This window comes from Oncorhynchus gorbuscha, linkage group LG13, assembly GCF_021184085.1.
Source record: "Oncorhynchus gorbuscha isolate QuinsamMale2020 ecotype Even-year linkage group LG13, OgorEven_v1.0, whole genome shotgun sequence".
NCBI classification, from domain to species: Eukaryota; Metazoa; Chordata; class Actinopteri; order Salmoniformes; family Salmonidae; genus Oncorhynchus; species Oncorhynchus gorbuscha.
Window position 1 is genome coordinate 24,267,983 of NC_060185.1, and position 22,480 is coordinate 24,290,462.

Genomic DNA, 22,480 nt, shown 5'->3' on the forward strand with positions numbered 1-22,480 from the left:
GAGAGTGATTCATCATTATCAAAATGCTTTTAAGGGGCTATATACAGTACAGACCTTACATCAATGATTACATGTGCCAATATACAGTATGGGTTGTTCCACGAAATGATATTTGAAATGAAATTGTGCACCAATACTGATTTTTAAAAGCCTTTTAATATTTAATGAGGAGCCCTTTAATATAGACCACATGGATAGTGGTGCCATTGTAAATAAGAATTTCCTTTTAACTGACCTGCTTAGTTAAATAAATCAGATTTCTTTATATGAATAAAAACTTGCTAAAATTCTGCATTTTAACATGTTCCTCTGTGCACCCTCTGAATTTAACATGTTCCTCTGTACACCCTCTGACTTCTAGGAAGATTTTAACATGTTTCTCTGTGCACCCTCTGATTTTAACATGTTCCTCTGTGCACCCTCTGATTTTAACATGTTCCTCTGTGCACCCTCTGATTTTAACATGTTCCTCTGTGCACCCTCTGATTTTAACATGTTCCTCTGTGCACCCTCTGATTTTAACATGTTCCTCTGTGCACCCTCTGATTTTAACATGTTCCTCTGTGCACCCTCTGATTTTATTTTAATAATATATGTTTAGCCTCTGTATCACCCTCTGATTTTAATTCTATGTTCCTCTGTGCCCACCCTCTGATTTTAAACTGAGCTGTTCCTCTGTACACCCTCTGATTTTAACATGTTCCTCTGTGCACCCTCTGATTTTAACATGTTCCTCTGTGCACCCTCTGATTTTAACATGTTCCTCTGTGCACCCTCTGATTTTAACATGTTCCTCTGTGCACCCTCTGACTTTAACATGTTCCTCTGTGCACCCTCTGACTTCTAGGAAGATTTTAACATGTTTCTCTGTGCACCCTCTGACTTTAACATGTTCCTCTGTACACCCTCTGACTTCTAGGAAGATTTTAACCCACTTAACCCCTCCGTTTCCCCCCTTATTGTAAAGCCCTGGTTATGCTGTTGCTTTGACAAAGTCATTTCTGAAAGATTATTATTTGTTTAATGTGATTAGTGATAAGGTAAAATAAAAAATAAAAAATAAATATTGAGAAATCGGTCAATTGAAATAAATTCATTAGCCCCTAATCTATGTATTTCACATGACTGGGAATACAGATATGCATCTGTTGGTCACAGATACCTTAAAAAAAGTTAGGAGTGTGGATCAGAAAACCAGTCAGTATCTGGTGTGACCACCATTTGCCTCATGCTACGCGACACATCTCCCATGCATAGAGTTGATCAGGCTGTTGATTGTTTCCTGTTCTACTCCTCTTCAATGGCTGTGTGAAGTTGCTGGATATTGGTGGGAACTGGAACCCGCTGTCGTACACGTAGATCCAGAGTATCCCAAACATACTCTATGGGTGACATGTCTGGTGAGTATGCAGGCTGTGTATTATCATGCTGAAACTTTAGGTGATTGCGGCGGATGAGTGGCACGACAATGGGCCTCAGGATCTCGTCACGGTATCGCTGTGCCATCATTTAAATGCAATTGTGTCCGTTGTCCATTGCTTATGTCTGCCCATAACATAACCCCACCTCCACCATGGGGCACTCTGTTCACAACGTTAACATCAGCAAAGCGCTCGCCCACACAACGCCATACACGCTTTCTGCCATCTGCCCAGTACAGTTGAAACCGGGATTCATCAATAAAGAGCACACTTCTGTGAGAGAGAAATGAACATGTTTACCTGTTTTGTTTAATATTACTTGGTGGTAGGTCGACCAGCGTCATTACTGCAATAATTAATGTAATTAATACATTTTGAAAAAAGTAATATCCTGATTGGGGATTGACCTTGTCTCTAATCATTATTAATTTGAATTACCATGACACTTCTCTAGCGTGCCAATGGCCATCGAAGGTGAGCAGTTTCTACAGTTTGTGAAGAAATTCTTCAGTTGTGCAAACCCAGTTTCATCAGACGTCCGGGTGACTGGTCTTAGACTATGTGGAGGTCCTGGGCTGGCGTGGTTACACGTGGTTTGGAGTTGTGAGGCCGGTTGACAGTACTAGCAAATTCTCTAAAACGACATTGGAGGAGGCTAATGGTAGAGAAATGAACATTCATTTCTCTGGCAAAAGCCCTGGTGGACATTCCTGCAGTCAGCATGCCAATTGCACGCTCCCGGAAAAAACTTGAGGCATCTGTGGCAAAACTGCACATTTTAGAGTGGCCTTTTATTGTCCTCAGCACAAGGTGTGACTGTGTAATAATCATGCTATTTAATCAGCTTCTTGATATGCCACACCTGTCAAGTGGATGGATCTATCTTGGCAAAGGAGAAATGCTCACTAACAATGATGTAAACAAATTTGTGCACGAAATATGAGAGAAATAAGCTATTTGTAAATATGGAACATTTCTGGGTTATTTTATTTCAGCTCATGAAACAAACATTTTACATGTTGCGTTTATATATTCATTCAGTATACATGTAGACCGGTCTTACCCTCGTCTTTATTCCACACGGCCAGGACTCTGAAGATGAAGGCACTGAAGGTAGCAGCGAAGAACCCTCTCCAGTAATTCCTCACCGCAAAGAACGTAGACGTTACCTCAATACTGAACAGCACACCTACAAAACACACACACATTAATACAATTCTCAGGAACACACAGGAACATGATCAAAGTGACTATGTGAACGGGGCAGAGCAAACCTTGCAACCTCTGACCCAGCCAGTGTATCTGTCAGTGACTGTTATCCCACAGGGCACACTACGTCATTTCAAGGTGAATGATTGGGTAATATTTGGTTGAGACGTTGATCAATGAGATCACGAGTGAGTGGTCGCATCTGCACTTCGCTCCCACGGGTAGTATAACTTTTTCATTATATTTCATTATATCACAACGGTTTGATTTGTCTTATCTTAGCAATTTCTTCTCAGCTAGCTACATAGCCGTCTTTGTATCAAAGATAATTGCGTAATTATCGTATTTCGCCGTCCTAACGTAGTCTTCACTAGCCAGCTAGCTAACGTCCACTGATTAGCTGCACTGGAGAAACTATTACACTCAACTGAACGACTTGATTAGTTTAGTGTTAGCTAGCTACATAGCTGTCTTTGCTGTCTTCGTATCATCGTATCCAAGATAATTGTGTTGTTTAGGTTTAGAGTGTGTAGTCTTAGAGTGATTATCTTAATTTACCGAGGTTAGCTAGCCAGCTATTTGTCGTCCTTAACGTAGGTGACTCTGCTAGCTAGCCAACGCTAGCCAACGTCTTCTTTATAGAACTCAACTACCCGGTCGCATTCACAGGTAGTATCACATTTTCACTTCATTTCATTATAGTACAACGGTTTGATTTGTTTGATCGTAGCTAGCTACTTAGCTAGCTACATAGCCGTCTTTGTATCAAAGATAATTGTGTAGTCTAGAGCGATTTTCTAGGTTCGCTAGCCATCTATTGTCGTTCTTTTAACACAACGTAACGTAAACAACACTGCTAGCTAGCCTGCTAGCCCCGAATAGCAACACTGCAGAAACTATTACACTCAACGGAACGACTTGATTAGTGTAGTGTCAACAACGCACCCACTGCCAGCTGGCCTACTTCAGCAGTACTGTATCATTTTAGTCAATATGATTCTTGCTACGTAGCTTAACTTTCTGAACATTCGAGACGTGTAGTCCACTTGTCATTCCAATCTCCTTTGCATTAGCGTAGCCTCTTCTGTAGCCTGTCAACTATGTGTCTGTTTATCCCTGTTCTCTCCTCTCTGCACAGACCATACAAACGCTCCTCACCGCGTGGCTGCGGCCACCCTACTCTGGTGGTCCCAGCGCGCACGACCCACGTGGAGTTCCAGGTCTCCGGTAGCCTCTGGAACTGCCAATCTGCGGTCAACAAGGCAGAGTTCATCTCAGCCTATGCCTCCCTCCAGTCCCTCGACTTCTTGGCACTGACGGAAACATGGATCACCACAGACAACACTGCTACTCCTACTGCTCTCTCTTCGTCCGCCCACGTGTTCTCGCACACCCCGAGAGCGTCTGGTCAGCGGGGTGGTGGCACCGGGATCCTCATCTCTCCCAAGTGGTCATTCTCTCTTTCTCCCCTTACCCATCTGTCTATCGCCTCCTTTGAATTCCATGCTGTCACAGTTACTAGCCCTTTCAAGCTTAACATCCTTATCATTTATCGCCCTCCAGGTTCCCTCGGAGAGTTCATCAATGAGCTTGATGCCTTGATAAGCTCCTTTCCTGAGGACGGCTCACCTCTCACAGTTCTGGGCGACTTTAACCTCCCCACGTCTACCTTTGACTCTTTCCTCTCTGCCTCCTTCTTTCCACTCCTCTCCTCTTTTGACCTCACCCTCTCACCTTCCCCCTACTCACAAGGCAGGCAATACGCTCGACCTCATCTTTACTAGATGCTGTTCTTCCACTAACCTCATTGCAACTCCCCTCCAAGTCTCCGACCACTGCTTTGTATCCTTTTCCCTCTCGCTCTCATCCAACACCTCCCACACTGCCCCTACTCGGATGGTATCGCGCCGTCCCAACCTTCGCTCTCTCTCCCCCGCTACTCTCTCCTCTTCCATCCTATCATCTCTTCCCTCCGCTCAAACCTTCTCCCACCTATCTCCTGATTCTGCCTCCTCAACCCTCCTCTCCTCCCTCTCTGCATCCCTTGACTCTCTATGTCCCCTATCCTCCAGGCCGGCTCGGTCCTCCCCTCCCGCTCCGTGGCTCGATGACTCATTGCGAGCTCACAGAACAGGGCTCCGGGCAGCCGAGCGGAAATGGAGGAAAACTCGCCTCCCTGCGGACCTGGCATCCTTTCACTCCCTCCTCTTTACATTTTCCTCCTCTGTCTCTGCTGCTAAAGCCACTTTCTACCACACTAAATTCCAAGCATCTGCCTCTAACCCTAGGAAGCTCTTTGCCACCTTCTCCTCCCTCCTGAATCCTCCGCCCCTCCCCCCTCCTCCCTCTCTGCAGATGACTTCGTCAACCATTTTGAAAAGAAGGTTGACGACATCCGATCCTCGTTTGCTAAGTCAAACGACACCGCTGGTTCTGCTCACACTGCCCTACCCTGTGCTCTGACCTCTTTCTCCCTCTCTCTCCAGATGAAATCTCGCGTCTTGTGACGGCCGGCCGCCCAACAACCTGCCCGCTTGACCCTATCCCCTCCTCTCTTCTCCAGACCATTTCCGGAGACCTTCTCCCTTACCTCACCTCGCTCATCAACTCATCCCTGACCGCTGGCTACGTCCCTTCCGTCTTCAAGAGAGCGAGAGTTGCACCCCTTCTGAAAAAACCTACACTCGATCCCTCCGATGTCAACAATTACAGACCAGTATCCCTTCTTTCTTTTCTCTCCAAAACTCTTGAACGTGCCGTCCTTGGCCAGCTCTCCCGCTATCTCTCTCTGAATGACCTTCTTGATCCAAATCAGTCAGGTTTCAAGACTAGTCATTCAACTGAGACTGCTCTCCTCTGTATCACGGAGGCGCTCCGCACTGCTAAAGCTAACTCTCTCTCCTCTGCTCTCATCCTTCTAGATCTATCGGCTGCCTTCGATACTGTGAACCATCAGATCCTCCTCTCCACCCTCTCCGAGTTGGGCATCTCCGGCGCGGCCCACGCTTGGATTGCGTCCTACCTGACAGGTCGCTCCTACCAGGTGGCGTGGCGAGAATCTGTCTCCTCACCACGCGCTCTCACCACTGGTGTCCCCCAGGGCTCTGTTCTTGGCCCTCTCCTATTCTCGCTATACACCAAGTCACTTGGCTCTGTCATAACCTCACATGGTCTCTCTTATCATTGCTATGCAGACGACACACAATTAATCTTCTCCTTTCCCCTTCTGATGACCAGGTGGCGAATCGCATCTCTGCATGTCTGGCAGACATATCAGTGTGGATGACGGATCACCACCTCAAGCTGAACCTCGGCAAGACGGAGCTGCTCTTCCTCCCGGGGAAGGACTGCCCGTTCCATGATCTCGCCATCACGGTTGACAACTCCATTGTGTCCTCCTCCCAGAGCGCCAAGAACCTTGGCGTGATCCTGGACAACACCCTGTCGTTCTCAACCAACATCAAGGCGGTGGCCCGTTCCTGTAGGTTCATGCTCTACAACATCCGCAGAGTACGACCCTGCCTCACACAGGAAGCGGCGCAGGTCCTAATCCAGGCACTTGTCATCTCCCGTCTGGATTACTGCAACTCGCTGTTGGCTGGGCTCCCTGCCTGTGCCATTAAACCCCTTCAACTCATCCAGAACGCCGCAGCCCGTCTGGTGTTCAACCTTCCCAAGTTCTCTCACGTCACCCCGCTCCTCCGTTCTCTCCACTGGCTTCCAGTTGAAGCTCGCATCCGCTACAAGACCATGGTGCTTGCCTACGGAGCTGTGAGGGGAACGGCACCTCAGTACCTCCAGGCTCTGATCAGGCCCTACACCCAAACAAGGGCACTGCGTTCATCCACCTCTGGCCTGCTCGCCTCCCTACCACTGAGGAAGTACAGCTCCCGCTCAGCCCAGTCAAAACTGTTTGCTGCCCTGGCCCCCCAATGGTGGAACAAACTCCCTCACGACGCCAGGACAGCGGAGTCAATCACCACCTTCCGGAGACACCTGAAACCCCACCTCTTTAAGGAATACCTAGGATAGGATAAGTAATCCCTCTCACCCCACCCCCCCTAAGTTTTAGATGCACTATTGTTAAGTGACTGTCCCACTGGATGTCATAAGGTGAATGCACCAATTTGTAAGTCGCTCTGGATAAGAGCGTCTGCTAAATGACTTAAATGTAAATGTAATATTTACCAAGTCAAAAAGACAGCCAAAAGTGAGTTGAAATTCAATTGTGTTTTCACTAAATCAAATCAAACCAAAATCTAAATGCTCTTTAAATTCATGTTTGATGTAGTCCTATTCTTTAACGTAGATTTTTGGTTGAGACGGAGATGTGAATCCAACATATCAATTGTTGATTTGTAGACAAACTGGAATTAAAGCCAGACTAAGTCAGTGGCACAGATGGAACTCTCCTTCAACACTTTTATATTTGGGCCTCCCGAGCGGCACAGCGGTCTAAAGCACCGCAGTGCTAGAGGCGTCACTGCAGACCCGGGTTCGACTGGGAGACCAATGAGGCGGTGCACAATTGGCCCAGCGGCGTCCGGGTTAGGGGAGGGTTTTGCCGGCCGCGATGTCGATGTCCTTATCCCCCTCTCTAGCAACTCCTTGTGGTGGGCCGGGCACATGCATGCTGACTTCGGTCGCCAGTTGTACGGTGTTTCCTCCGACACATTGGGGCGGCTGGCTTCCGGGTTATGCGAGCAGTGAGTTAAGAAGCAGTGCGACTTGGCAGGGTCATGTTTTGAAGGACGCATGGCTCTCGACCTTCACCTCTCCCGAGTCGGTACAGGAGTAGCAGCGAAGGATATCCCGAAAAAGGGGTAAAAAGTACAATACAAATATAAGAATAAAACATTATTATATTTGGTTGAGTTGACAACCTAACTATTCAATAACACTACATTTCAATACATTTGAAATCAACCAGAGATTGAAATCATAGGCCTGTGTAGTCTATTTGTTGTTGAATCCTGGGTTGAATTGAGACAATAGCTGTTGATGACTTTGCAAAATGCTATATGTTTATATAGGCCTAAATAGCATCATTGATGATATAAGAGTGATATAGCATGGTCACATTTCATTTGCTCTGTTAAACCCATCCTTTGGTATGACTTCGATAGCAACATTGAATCTATTTCGTTTTTAAGGGGAGATCTCTTAAGAATCATTCTCAGGATAGCACATTGGTAATAGTCAGTGACAATTATCATAGCTAAGGGCTAGGCTACGTTAAAACCCTGGACGGGAGACCAAGGGTAGCTGTAAATAGATACATTCTACAGTAGGTGCTGCCCAGCCTCTTGTTTTTTTTCCTGATAGTGGATATAATGTCGAAGATCTGACATTGTTTTAAAAGGTACAAATTCAACACATTTTATACAAGGTTTCTCTATGCTGAAATTTGGTTACAAAACAGTTTATGTTGATGACTTTTTTCAAATCCAGCATAGATTCCCTGTCAGAATACGTTGACAAATTACACTGAAACAACATTGATTCAACGCGTTTGTGTCCAGTGGGATGTTGGTGTCACTCACCTCCAATAGGGGCAGCGAAACAGCAGCCGACCCCCACAGCACAAGCAGCTGCCAACATCTCAATGTTCCTCGACTCATTCTGTAAACACATACGGAGAGGCATATTTACATTTACAGACACACAGCTCTCACTAATGCCTGTTAGCAATTAGCATGCAAAGCAGCAAGTATCGCCCAATGTTTCCTTGTCAGAGCTGTTGTGGATGAAATGAAGAGTTAAAATATTTTTTTACCCATAACGCATTTCACCATGAAACAGTAACAAAGCCTCCTCCCACCCGTTTCAGTAAAAAGCTGAGGGATAGGGCTGAAGAAATGTATCCACTCTCAAATTCATGGACAGAGCTATGTATGCAAGGACTGAACTAAGCTCATGAGGCACTAATAAGTACAATTCTTAAAGATTCAAATGGATACATTTCATTAATTTAGAATTTCCCCAAACTCAGTCCTGCGGACCCCAAGGGGTGCATGTTTTGGTTCAGCTGTGTAGTGCTAGGGCAAACACCAAAACATGCATCCCTTGGGGTTCCCAGGACCGAGTTTGGGAAATGCTGAGTTAAAATGTTTGCCTCCGTTTGCCTGTCACACTTACTCCGACCAGTAAATATGAAGAACCCTTCTCCACTTTAGTTTGAGTGCTAATGTGTTTATTCCTAAACATCATCACTTTGTAGGTCATATTTTAATGAACAAATGCATTGATGGAAGAGTAGTTTGTGTGGAAAAAACGAAAGCTTTGGTGCCAAAACGAAGCAGCTCTCATAGTTTCTCAACTATCATAGTTTCCTTTTCTCAACACTGAAAATAGCGAAGAGCATTCCTGCAAATATAACACATCTTTCATAAAACAGTTTTGAAAACATTAAATTGCTTTATTTTGGTAGATGGCACAGAGAGATTGGATCTATGCCACTGCCCAAACAGCCACATGGTACGGTTGACTGTAATAAAACTTCTGCAAACACAGTATGGCATGGGACTATAGATGGTTTACAGATATGTCATTTAAATAGGTGGTAGAGAGATGGGATATGGAGTTCTGGAGAGGAGGAAGTTATGGTGAATGTTCTGCCCTTCATCTCCAGCCATGCTTTACCTTGTTTCCTATGAGGCTTGGCTCCTTTATGCAGCATGTTAGTGAAACAGAGAGGTGAGTGTGAATGTGTACTAAACACCACCACACACACACACTTGTCATTGGTATGCCATAAAATGCACCATATTCGTATACAGTACAGATACAACATAGAGAGGAGGGAGAAAGAGAGAGAGGATGAGGGAAGGAGAAAGAGGCTAGAGGGAGCCGAGGGAGAGAAGGACAAGAAGATTAAGGGGAGACAGACAGACAGACAGACAGACAGACAGACAGACAGACAGACAGACAGACAGACAGACAGACAGACAGACAGACAGACAGACAGACAGACAGACAGACAGACAGACAGACAGACAGACAGACAGACAGACAGACAGACAGACAGACAGACAGACAGACAGACAGACAGACAGACAGACAGACAGACAGACAGACAGACAGACAGACAGACAGACAGACAGACAGACAGACAGACAGACAGACAGACAGACAGAAACAGGGGTATGTAGCAAAGGAGTTCTCCACACTTGAGGGGACTTGGGGGTTTGCTTCAAAGATTCTTCATTGCCCCTGCCCCCGTCCCTTCACACACACACACTGACAGAGGGAACAAGGGACTCTCATCTTCAGAGTACAGAGAGATGAATCAAAGATTCCCTCTCTCTCATTCCCTCTGTCCCCTAAGGCCCAAGCGGAATAAACACAGTCTTTCAACTTTCTATCTCTCTACTCCTTTTTGCCTGGTTGTCCGTCTTTACCTCCATCTCTCTCTCCCTTGCTTTCGAAACTTTTCTTAATTTATGTATCGCTACATGTATTTATCGCTCCCTGTAGTATAGCTAGGGAGATTACACATGAGATGTCTTTGATTAGTTAGCAAATAAAATGCTAGTTTAAATATTTATTATGTGTATGTTACTTCTGTAAATATACGTACTGTGTGTGTGTGTGTAAGCAAAGAAATACATATGCATTCTGGACATGTGCTTCTTCGGGACAGTCGAGACAGAAAACATTCTCTAAACTGGCAATGTGTGACATGTTTCTCTCTTCTTCGCCAAGTCAATTCTTTCCTCTGAGCTAGCCCACTAACAGGCCTGGGTTTAAGCCGACGCAGACAGGAGCAGTCGATTAGGAAGAGGAACAAACAGATTGGAGAATCAGAAGAGTGTGTTTCTCACAGCTCCTCCTGAGCTATCACAGCTTCTTTTACCCCCATCAGAGAGAGTAGAGTGAGAGGGAGGGAGAGGGAGAGAAAGATGTCGATCGGCCTGATTTAGGAGTTCAGAGAAACAAGGAATCTTTTCAATACATAGCTAAACTACAGTACAGTTCTGTCTTAAGGGAGAGATGAGCCTGTTCAGTGAATTACTATGGCATCTCAACCATAGTGGAGTTGGTTTGACTGCATGATCAGTGGCTACAGTAGATGATAGATATAGTGATAAGATGTACTGTGGGGGTACTGTGGTTTAAATGTGATGTGCATAAGGGAGAGTACTGGGAAAAAGTTAGGCTATGGAAGTGAAATATCAGAGGCAAGTATAGTGTTGAAAGGAGAAAGCAACGGATTAATAAAGCAAAGGCAGTTCAGATCGGGAATCCAAGTGCCCGCCTCAGTTGACGCATCAGCAGAGATTGCACCAATTAGATGCTAGTAACAATCACGCCTGCCTTATTTGGAGGTCTATTTAGCTGACCGGTTCTGCTCATATATCTTGCTGCTGCTTGCTGCTACTGCTAGTATGCATTTGCTTATAGTGATTTTTTATTTTTATTTTACCTTTATTTAACTAGGCAAGTCAGTTAAGAACAAATTTCTGTATCGCTACATAAGATGTAATGTGGTGGTACTGTAGTTTAAATGTGATGATAAATGTAGCAGATTAGTCTCGTGACTACTATATACTTTGTTTGTACCTATGCTAGCTTCAAGCAGAGCCTGTACTCTCGGTTAACACACCCCATCACAACCTATTATTGTCCCCAGCACAAGGTCCACCTATGTAATGAGGATGGTGTTTAATCAGCATCTGTCAGGTGGATTGATTATCTTGGCAAAGGAAAAATGCTCACTAACACATTTACATTTGAGTCATTTAGCAGAACTCTTATCCAGAGCTGCTTATAGTAGTGAGTTGCATACATTTATATTTTTTCTCAATTTTAGACATTTAGCAGAACTCTTTCCACGAGCGAACTACAGTAGTAAGTGCATACTTTTTCATTTATTCATACTAATAGCGATGTAAACAAATTTGTGCACAAAATGTGAGAGAAATACGCTTTTTGTGCGTATGGAACATTTCTGGGATATTTCATTTCAGCTCATGAAACATGGGACCAACGCTTTACATGTTGCGTTTATATTTTTGTTCAGTGTATATTGACACTGCTTGGGCATTGAGCTACCCTGAAGGAGCAGAGCCTATATCGACAAGACTTGCATTATTCATTTTGTAATAAATGGTTCAACATATTTCTGCGTGGTGATTCCTTCTGAAAGGTCATATTGATAACAATGTGGTAACTTGTGTGTGTGTGCACTTGTCCAGTTGTGGTTTACCTCGTAGATTCCACCAAACAGAGACATGAACTTGCTGAGGAGTGCAGCACACAGACTGGCAATGTGAACAAACGGACCCTAGAGAGGGAGAGAGAATGTCTTATGAATGATTTCCTAAAATACTTGGTCCATGTGTCACCACAACCCCACGCCAGCGCCAGTCTCTGTGGTTCACTGTGATAACCCCTTGTCCTATGAATCACAGATATATTGATTGGTTTTAGGAGCCTTCAAGCCAGATTGCATCTGCTGGCTGTCAAATGGAGTGTGTGTCTGCATAGCTAGTTGAACAGACTGTACTGTACTGGCAGCAACATGTGACACACTCATACAAGCCTGACTGTGAGAACAGCGTATGTGTGTGTACGCGTCAGAGGTGTGTGTGTAGTGAGAATAATTTGTACTGAGTGTGTCTGTTACCTCCTTTCCCAGAGGCATGCCACTGCCCAGGGCACAGGTGAGGCCGATCACTTTGGCCACAAAGGTTTTAAAGGTGAGGTATTCTTTCAGCACTACACCCCTCAGAATGGTCTTCATCTCTGGGATACCTGAACCTAGAGGGGGAGAGGGGGTTATGGTGCTATGGTGCAGTCAGTATGTGTGTGTGTGTGTGTGTGTGTGTGTGTGTGTGTGTGTGTGTGTGTGTGTGTGTGTGTGTGTGTGTGTGTGTGTGTGTGTGTGTGTGTGTGTGTGTGTGTGTGTGCGTGCGTGCGTGTGTGTGTGTGTGCGTGCGTGTGTGTGTGTGTGTGTGTGTGTGTGTGTGTCTTACCTACGGCCTGTGGGGCCAGTATCTGTGTGAAGCCAGCTGAGAAGGTGATGAGCACCACAGGGTAGGTGACCCAGGCCAGGTATTGGAGAAACACATTACTCTCCAGGCCTCCGTACATCCACTTCTGTGCTGTGGACACACACAGTCCAATATCAACTTGGTGTCAATCATAAAGTAAAAGTCCATCCAATATATAAATTGTAAAAACATATATAAAACATGAGAATCGCAATACCTATCGGCACCTAAGTATCATGATAATATTGTATCGTGAGGTTCCTGGCAAATCCCAACCCTACTCATGAGTACAGCGACAAAATATCTGACAACAGTAGAACCCGCAGGACTCTTCTCCTAAAAATGACTTCATTACAGGGAGAGATCAAAATGTGTATGTGCCTGTGTGGAGAAATAGGGGATGGGCGGCTTGCTTCTAGATGACTCACTCTTCTCCCCTCTCTACTTTCTCCACATGCAGTCTACCATCTGACACACACACACACCACAGCAATGTGTGTAAATGTATGTTTGACTGAAGATAAAGCACATTGACACCCACACACCTTCTGAACACCCAGCATACATGCTACCAGCACACAAACACAGTTTCACGCTGCAAAAATTAAACTAAACCACATTTAAGCTAATCGTACACACACACATGCGCACACACAGTTTCATGGCGCAAAGATGACATTAAACCAGATTGAAGCTAATCATACACACACACACACACCTGCATGCAGCTCAGGAGGACAGTAATCTGCACTGCAGCTCACTATGAACACACACACCCTGGTTGGAGCGATGTACGTGAGTAAACCACAGTGTCTGAGATTATCTGGTGTGTGGCATGTCTTCTTTAGCTGCATGCAGGAGAGATGTCAGATGAAAAGATTCAGCCAAAGGAACGGAGTGTACAGCTGACCAAAGTCGTCATTAGACCAAGTCTACCTCACCTTCCCTCCCCAAATCCCTCCCTTCAACTCCCTCCTCCTTACCTTGTAGACAGATGGCGATAGCGAAGTCAACCACCCAGCTGACCAGAGCCATGAGTAGACCGAGAAGGATGAGGAAGATCCAGTCTTCACCAACACGAGAGATGAGGAACTTCTGACAGCGCACCGTACAGACTGGAGGGAAGAGAGATACAGGTGCATACTGTTAGACAACAACAACACTGTTACTACTAAAGTACTGGTCAGTCAAGTCAGTCAGAACTACAAAACAAACAAACCAACACATCTTACAGACTGAGGAGAGAAGTTTAGCGTTGTTAAAACTGCATTACTCACCTTGGAGTCAGTACTACACATACCCACCATACAATGTAAACCCCTGCACCCACAACTGCCCATTTGTTGATGTCAACTTTTGCACAGACACCTCTAGTATCATTTTAAATGGGGCTGTTTTTATATTCACAGAGTTTACTCCAATCCTCTCCTCTTTCTACCCCCCCCCCACACACACACACACATACTGTACTGCCTCCTCTACCAGTTCCTCCCCTATTTTCCTCTGCTCTCTCCCTCTCTCCTGACCTCATTGCTCCTCTCAGAGTGAAGAGGTCTAGCAGCAGGGGCACCTCTAGTCCTCAACTTTAACGACTGTGTCACATCAGGCACTCCACACTGTCCTATCACTAGTACTGCTCTGCTCCCCTCTCATCTAATTCTGTCTCCTCTCATCTCACCAATGTACTAAACCACACTAATGCTACTTTACCACACTACAAGATTATGTCAGAAGAAAGGGAGAATAAACAAAGGTATGAAATAAAATCTTCTTTCAGTATCCCCCTCTTCCTCTCTCTTCCTGCCTTTCTCTTCCTTCGCATCTAAAGTATTATTGCTCTCCCCATCTCTGTCTCTCCTCCATCATGTATAGTACAGCCTGTGTGTACTATCATATAGGGGAATAGATTGTCCTGAGGCAGGAATGGTGACAGAGCAACATGCATGTTTTTAGTACGCTAGGCTACGCACACACTTTCCAATCAACACCTTCACTGTCTGTCTGTCTAACACACTTATATAAGCAGTGTAAAACACTGTGTGTGTTGCATCATCTCACCCACAGCCCAGCTGTATTCTAAGAGCCCCTTCTGTTCTCTAGTCAGCATCCAGAGCAATTAGGGTTAAGTGCCTTGCTCAAGGGAACATCGACAGATGTTTCCTCTAGTCAGCTTGGGATTCGAACCAGCGACCTTTTGGTTTCTGTCCCAACGCTCTTAACCGCTAGGTTACAGGCCTCTGTCTCTTTGCTTGTGTGAGAGAGCATGTACATGCAAACATATACATGTACATGTACATATAAAAGCGTGTGTTTCAACCAGCAGCAGGTAATCTTATCTGGTCTCTGAGCAGTAATGTGGTTAGCTCCGTCTGTGCTGCTATGGCTCACTGGTTTTCCTTGGGTACACAGTACACACATTAAAAAGCTTACCAGCGTCATTCTTTACGGAAGGCAATAACCTGCATGCCATTCCCCTCCATCCCTATCATCTCTTCTCTTCAATTTCTCATTCACTCCATCCTGTCTACCACACTTCCTTCCTTACCACCTCTTTCTCATCACTCTTCAACCCACGGCTTTAACTTCTTTCATTACTCTTATCCTTCTTTTTCCTTTTCTACCTTCTATCTCTTCTCTTTGTATTGGTCTTCCTCTCCTTACTGGAACTTTCTTTGCTTTCTCTCTCTTTCCACTTTTCTTTTCCTTTTCTTCCTCTGTCCCTAGTTTCTTTGCTCCTCCATCTCCTTCTCCTCTCCTGTCTCTCTTGGACTATCCTTTAGCCTTCTTTTTGACGCTTTCTCTCTCCCTCTCTCTGCCTCTAGCAATAATACCCACATACCTGCTGAGACTAATTTAGGTTGCCTTGGATACAGAATGCATCCGCTTTCCGTGCCAAACTCTAAATGGCTGAGAGAATGAATGAGTGAAGATGAACAAGTGAGAGAAAGGAAACACATAAAAGGAAACACATAAGAAAGAGAGACAATTAGCTAGGCCTGCTTGGCTATGTGTACGACCACCAGCAAATGGCATTAGGATAGAACGGGACAGAAAACCACACTACTCAGCTCTTTAACTTTTACATATCAACTAGGAGAGAGAGGAAGAGAGGGAGGGAGAAGGAGACAAAAAAAGTGCACGAGGGAGACAGTGGGGACAGGAGAAGGAAGAAAAAGGGAGAGATTCAGCAGATACGACCCAGCTATGTCCATACTCCTAAACACTGACTCTAGTGTAACCCCTATAAAACACAGTCCTTCCCTCCTTGACTGTAGTCTAACCCCTATAAAACACAGTCCTTCCCTCCTTGACTGTAGTCTAACCCCTATAAAACACAGTCCTTCCCTCCTTGAACCTTCCCTCCTTGACTGTAGTCTAACCCCTATAAAACACAGTCCTTCCCTCCTTGACTGTAGTCTAACCCCTATAAAACACAGTCCTTCCCTCCTTGACTGTAGTCTAACCCCTATAAAACACAGTCCTTCCCTCCTTGACTGTAGTCTAACCCCACAGTCCTTCCCTCCTTGATAAAACACACAGTCCTTCCCTCCTTGACTGTAGTCTAACCCCTATAAAACACAGTCCTTCCCTCCTTGACTGTAGTCTAACCCCTATAAAACACAGTCCTTCCATCCCTGACTGTCCTTCCATCCTTGACTTAAAACACAGTCCTTCCATCCCTGACTGTAGTCTAACCCCTATAAAACACAGTCCTTCCCTCCTCTGTAGTCTAACCCCTATAAAACACAGTCCTTCCATCCCTGACTGTAGTCTAACCCCTAAAACACAGTCCTTCCATCCCTGAAAACACAGTCCTTCCCTCCTTGACTGTAGTCTAACCCCTATAAAACACAGTCCTTCCATCCTGACTGTAGTCTAACCCCTATAAAACACAGTCCTTCCCTCCTTGACTGTAGTCTAACCACAGTCCTTCCATCCCTGACTGTATAAAACACAGTCCTTCCCTCCTTGACTGTAGTCTAACCCCTATAAAACACAGTCCTTCCCCTCCTTGACTGTAGTCTAACCCCTATAAAACACAGTCCTTCCCTCCTTGACTGTAGTCTAACCCCTATAAAACACAGTCCTTCCCTCCTTGACTGTAGTCTAACCCCTATAAAAAAACACAGTCCTTCCCTCCTTGACTGTAGTCTAACCCCTATAAAACACAGTCCTTCCCAGTCCTCCTCCTGACTGTAGTCTAACCCCTATAAAACACAGTCCTTCCAGTCCTCCTCCTGACTGTAGTGTAACCCCTATAAAACACAGTCCTTCCCTCCTCCTGACTGTAGTCTAACCCCTATAAAACACAGTCCTTCCAGTCTCCCTCCTGACTGTAGTCCCCTAACCCCTATAAAACACAGTCCTTCCCTCCTTGACTGTAGTCCCCTATAAAACCAGTCCTTCCCTCCTTGATAAAAAAACACAGTCCTTCCCTCCTTGACTGTAGTGTAACCCCTATAAAACACAGACTCCTTCCAGTCCTCCTCCTTGACTGTAGTCTAACCCCTATAAAACACAGTCCTTCCCTCCTTGACTGTAGTCTAACCCCTATAAAACACAGTCCTTCCCTCCTGACTGTAGTCTAACCCCTATAAAACACAACCCTCCTTGACTTCCCCCTCCAACCTTGACTGTAGTGTAACCCCTATAAACCACAACTTCCCTCCTTGACTGTAGTCTAACCCCTATAAAACACAACCTTCCCTCCTTGACTGTAGTCTAACCCCTATAAAACACAACCTTTCCCTCCTTGACTGTAGTGTAACCCCTATAAAACACAACCTTTCCCTCCTTGACTGTAATCTAACCCCTAATAAACACAATCCTTCCCTCCTTAACTGTATACTAACCCCTATAAAACACAACCTTTCCCTCCCTGCTCCTCACTCTCTCACAGGAACATCTCCCATAGATGGCTTCCTTATGCTATTGAGATGTTTAGGGATGGGAGGATGTTTATGTAAATTAGATATAAATGCTGTGGCTGATTCTCGGGTAAACGCCTAGTTGTGTTCCTCCATCACGCCACCACCCAGTATATGGGAACGACTTACCAGCTTATGACTTTACATCACACTGAGCATGGTTACATGCACACAATAATACAATTATTGTAGATAGGCAGATATACATATACATTTCCCTAAAAGCTTACTTCAATTTGGACCTTACACTGATTAAGATAAGCAGAGTAAGGTGTTTACATGACTATTGCAATACTCGGCCTACTGCCATAATCCGTTTAATATTGAATTATTAGAGTGCATGTAAAACGTACTCTATGATACGTCTCATTGCTGGTTAATGGCGTTATGACACAAACTCTCCTTCTCGCTTCGCTGCCTACTTCTATACCCCCTTCTCTAGTGGGGGTTTACGGTCGTAAAGGGAAATGCTATGAAATAACTCCCGCCATGAGGGAGACTGGCATGACAGGATGATAACTGATTAAAACACGAAGGTGAAAACTCCTGTTCTGTTTTAGGGCTCAGTGCAAGACAGGTGGTGATGACATAACACCTGAAAGCCAGAGCCAACCCCCAGAGGTCTCATTCTGCTCTAAGTGTGTGTGTTTAGGAAAGTGTGTATTAAGAGCAGGTGCAACCAGAGCTTCCCGGGAAGGTCTGAGCTCAGTGTATGTCAGCACCTATAGCCTGAGCCCAGCTATCAGCCAAGCCATTAGTCTGATGGGTGAATGGGTGAGTGAGCCAGGGGAGCTCTGGGGGTTGGAAGAATACCTGAGGGTAAGTCTGTCTGGTCTACTGATGGCTGACACACATTAAATGACACAGATGGATGGTGAGTAGAGGGAGGACTCTCACCAGGTGCCACTCATCATGACCAACAGATAAATCTCTACCTCTAAACTTTACTCACCAAATCTGCCTCTGTTACATTCCAATTGCCTTCTCTTTCTGAACTCATGTTTTATGTCTTTATTTTCCTCTCTTGTTTCTCTTGTTCTCCTCTCTAGAGGAGTTTGTCCTGCTCAGATCCAGGGGAGGAGTTTGTCCTGCTCAGATCTAGGGGAGGAGTTTGTCCTGCTCAGATCTAGGGAGTTTGAGTTTGTCCTGCTCAGATCTAGGGGTGGAGTTTGTCCTGCTCAGATCTAGGGGTGGAGTTTGTCCTGCTCAGATCTAGGGGAGGAGTTTGTCCTGCTCAGATCTAGGGGAGGAGTTTGTCCTGCTCAGATCTAGGGGAGGAGTTTGTCCTGCTCAGATCTAGGGGAGGAGTTTGTCCTGCTCAGATCTAGGGGAGGAGTTTGTCCTGCTCAGGTCTAGGGGTGGAGTTTGTCATGCTCAGATCTAGGGGTGGAGTTTGTCCTGCTCAGATCTAGGAGTGGAGTTTATCCTGCTCAGATCTAGGGGAGGAGTTTGTCCTGCTCAGATCTAGGGGTGGAGTTTGTCCTGCTCAGATCTAGGGGTGGAGTTTGTCCTGCTCAGATCTAGGACCAAGAGCAACTCCTGACCAGTCTTTGGGATTAGCTACTTGTAAAAACAATATGTTACATATTACTCGTTACATTTAACAAATGTAACGCGTTACTTTACAATATTACTTTGTGTGGAAAGCATCAAGTTATATTACTAGTTATATTACTTTGCGTTACTGTAATGAAAAACCCCCTCAAAATCTAAGTTTGTTTGACTGTCGGAGGGAGCAGGGCGAGCCTTGCATGCTATACCAAAGATATAAAGTAGCCTAACTCAGGTTTGATCACTTGTTTCTACTTTCGTCTGTGGCACTGCTTTCCTGTGCTAGTCTACAAGTGCTGCGCTATATATGGGATGCTTAATTAGCCATATTTGGCATTTATTAGGATCTCCATTAGCCGAAGCAAAAGCATCAGCTACGCTTCCTGGGGTCACTTGAAACAATACATGACATAATACTGTAAGGTTCTGTATTTATTTTCTTAGTCAACCTTGTGTTCTGTTTCGTTGTGTTCTTGAACATAGCCCTGTCTTTCATTTTTGTTCATTGATTTCTCCCAGAAGCAATTCTCCATCCCAGTATTGATAATCGTGAAGGGGGTTACTAAGTATGTAGAGGGCTTGATAGATTTGGGAGCAGCAGGTAATTTTATTGATCACCAGCTGGTACAAGAGCTTGACATTGATCTAACACCTGTCACCACTCCCTTAAGGATTAACACCCTGGATGGGCAGCCATTGGGATAGGTTTTGGTGTGGAAGACTCCAGATTGGTTTTGGTGTGGAAGACTCCATTCAATTTATGGAACTCTCCAAACAGCCACTCATCCTCGGACACCCCTCACTTTGTAGTCTTCTACCTGCTTCACCAGTTGTCTCAGCCTTCCCTGCAGAGCCACCATCATTGAGGACTCTGCCTCTGCAGTGCCACCCATCATACCATCTGAATACGCCCAGTACAGCAATGGCTTTAGCAAAATCAAGGCCTCCACTCTGCCACCACATCGCCCAGGGGACTGTGCTTACCCCCTATCTATCCCGGAAAATGAGGCAATGAAGAACTACATTGATTAAACACTCAAACGGTTTCATTCGTCCTTCTTCTTGCCTGGCTGTGTAAGGCTTCTTCATTGGAAAAAAGGACGGTAGTCACCATCCATCTATTAATTAACATTCCCTGAATGACGTCACGGCCAAGAACCGTATTCCTCTGATCCCAGCGACCCTTGAACAAGTGGGCCACTCCAACATCTTTTTCAAAACTCTAAGTGCATATAACCTTGTCAGTATTCATGAAGGCGACAAATGGAAGACGGCCTTTATCACCGCACGAGGGCACTACGAATACCTGGTCATGCCCTACGGCCTTAGTAACGCCCCCGCCGTCTTCCAATCCTTAATGAACAAGGTTTTCCGGGATATCCAACTGCTTTCTCATCGTCTACATTGATTACATCCTGATTGACTTCCACTCCCTGATGGAACATATACAGCATGTGGAAAAGGTTCTTCAACGACTCCTTGACCATAACCTTTATGTGAAGACTGAAAAGAACACCTCTATGTAACCTCGGTAAACTTCCTCGGTTTCGTACTGACTCCTGGAGGGTTCAGCATGGATGAGAACCAAGTCACCACCGTCAGTAACTGGCCCAAAACCACCACCATTAAGGAACTCTGTTCCATTGGGTTCTCCAACTACTATCGCCGGTTCATTCAGAACTTCAGTTCTACTGCCGCTCCCCTCACTGTCCTTACCAGCCAAAAGACCCGGACCCTTCAATGGACTGATACAGCCCTGACTGCTTTCAACAACTTGAAACGCCTCTTCACCTCAGCTCCTGTCCTTCGCCAACATGATCCGACCCTTCCTTTCACACTGGAGGTGGATGCCTCCGGTGTAGGAGCCATACTCTCTCAGTGAGTGAGAACACCTCCAAAATCACATCCCTGTGCCTTCTCCTCCGGGAAGTTATCCTCCGCTGAGAGGAATTATAATGTGGGGAACAGAAGTCCTTGCCATCAAGCTGGCCCTTGAGGAGTGACGCCACTGGTTGGAGTGCGCACAACATTCCTTTCTAGTCCTAACAGATCATCGTAATCTGGAATATATCGGAGGTTAAGCTCCAGACAAACCCGCTGGGCTCTTCACACGCTTCCATTTTCATGTTACTTACATCCCTGGAAAGAAAAGCGTAAAATCTGATGCTCTCTCCCACCAGTTTGACCTTCCGACCAGTAACTCCTACCCTACACCCATTCTCCCTTCCTCTTGCATTATGGGACCGGTACAGTGAGAGGTTCACCCTGCCATACTTGAAGCCCAATTCATCACAAGGCACTTACCTCAATTCCATAGAACATTTGTGGGCAGAACTGAAAAAGCATGTGCGAGCAAGGAGGCCTACAAACCTGACTCAGTTACACCAGCTCTGTCAGGGGAAATGGGCTGAAATTCACCCAACTTATTGTGGGAAGCTTGTGGAAGGCTACCTGAAACGTTTGACCCAAGTTAAACAATTTAAAGGCAATGCTACCAAATACTAATTTAGTGTATGTACACTTCTGACCCACTGGGAATGTGATGAAAGAAATAAAAGCTGAAATAAATAATTCTCTCTACTATTATTCTGACATTTCACATTATTAAAATAATGTGGTGATCCTAACTGATCTAAAACAGGGAATTTTTACTAGGATTAAATGTCATGAATTGTGAAAAACTGAGTGTAAATGTATTTGGCTAAGGTGTATGTAAACTTCAACTGTACCTACCATCAAAGGAATTATCTAAGTGTATTTCATGGACAGAATATTAATGTTTTCTGGTGTTAATAAGTTGTACATTTTATGAACATTGTTTCTCAGGCTACATGTTGTTATGGAATATTTTTCATTATTTTCTGGGTTGCTTGTTTTAAGTGCTGATCTGAGATTGAATCAAATGGAAATGTCACTGACATGTCTATGGTACTGAGTGGGCTGCCCACAGTGGGCTTCGTCCTAAGGCAGACAGTTTCAGTGCAAAAAGTGGAATTATATTATATGTGCATATGATTATTGTAGACAATACCCTTGGAGATAATAGTTAAACGAACATAGGTTAGGTTAATTACATTTACTGCACTTCTATTTCTCTGGGATATAATACAATTTCCATGTCCTCTGTTGCTTATTATGAAATGGAGTACTGGAGCACTACCAAACCCTGACCGTCAGTCTCTTAAACCTTTACAGGATTGGTGTCCCTAAATCGGGACAGTTGTTGCTCAATATGCGAAAATGTGACTAGAATGACGTTATAAACAACAGTCAACTTTCCGGGACATAGACATGTCTTATATGGGCAGAAAGCTTAACTTATTGTTAATCTAACTGCAGTGTCTAATTTACAGTAGCTATTACAGTGAGAGAAAAA

General features: G+C 44.9%; 1 protein-coding gene across 3 annotated transcripts in view; it reads right to left on the minus strand.

The window, feature by feature from the left end:
* The window catches only part of LOC123992603 (chloride channel protein 2-like), a 151,504-nt gene that overhangs the window by 71,559 nt on the left and 57,465 nt on the right, over window positions 1-22,480 (minus strand). For all 3 annotated transcript variants that reach the window (XM_046293878.1, XM_046293877.1, XM_046293879.1), the window contains 6 exons: window positions 13,609-13,740; window positions 12,608-12,736; window positions 12,259-12,392; window positions 11,839-11,916; window positions 8,174-8,252; window positions 2,485-2,610 (listed from right to left, as the gene is read on the minus strand). In XM_046293878.1, coding sequence (XP_046149834.1) covers window positions 2,485-2,610; window positions 8,174-8,252; window positions 11,839-11,916; window positions 12,259-12,392; window positions 12,608-12,736; window positions 13,609-13,740 — 678 coding nt within the window. The remainder of the gene's footprint in view (window positions 1-2,484; window positions 2,611-8,173; window positions 8,253-11,838; window positions 11,917-12,258; window positions 12,393-12,607; window positions 12,737-13,608; window positions 13,741-22,480) is intronic.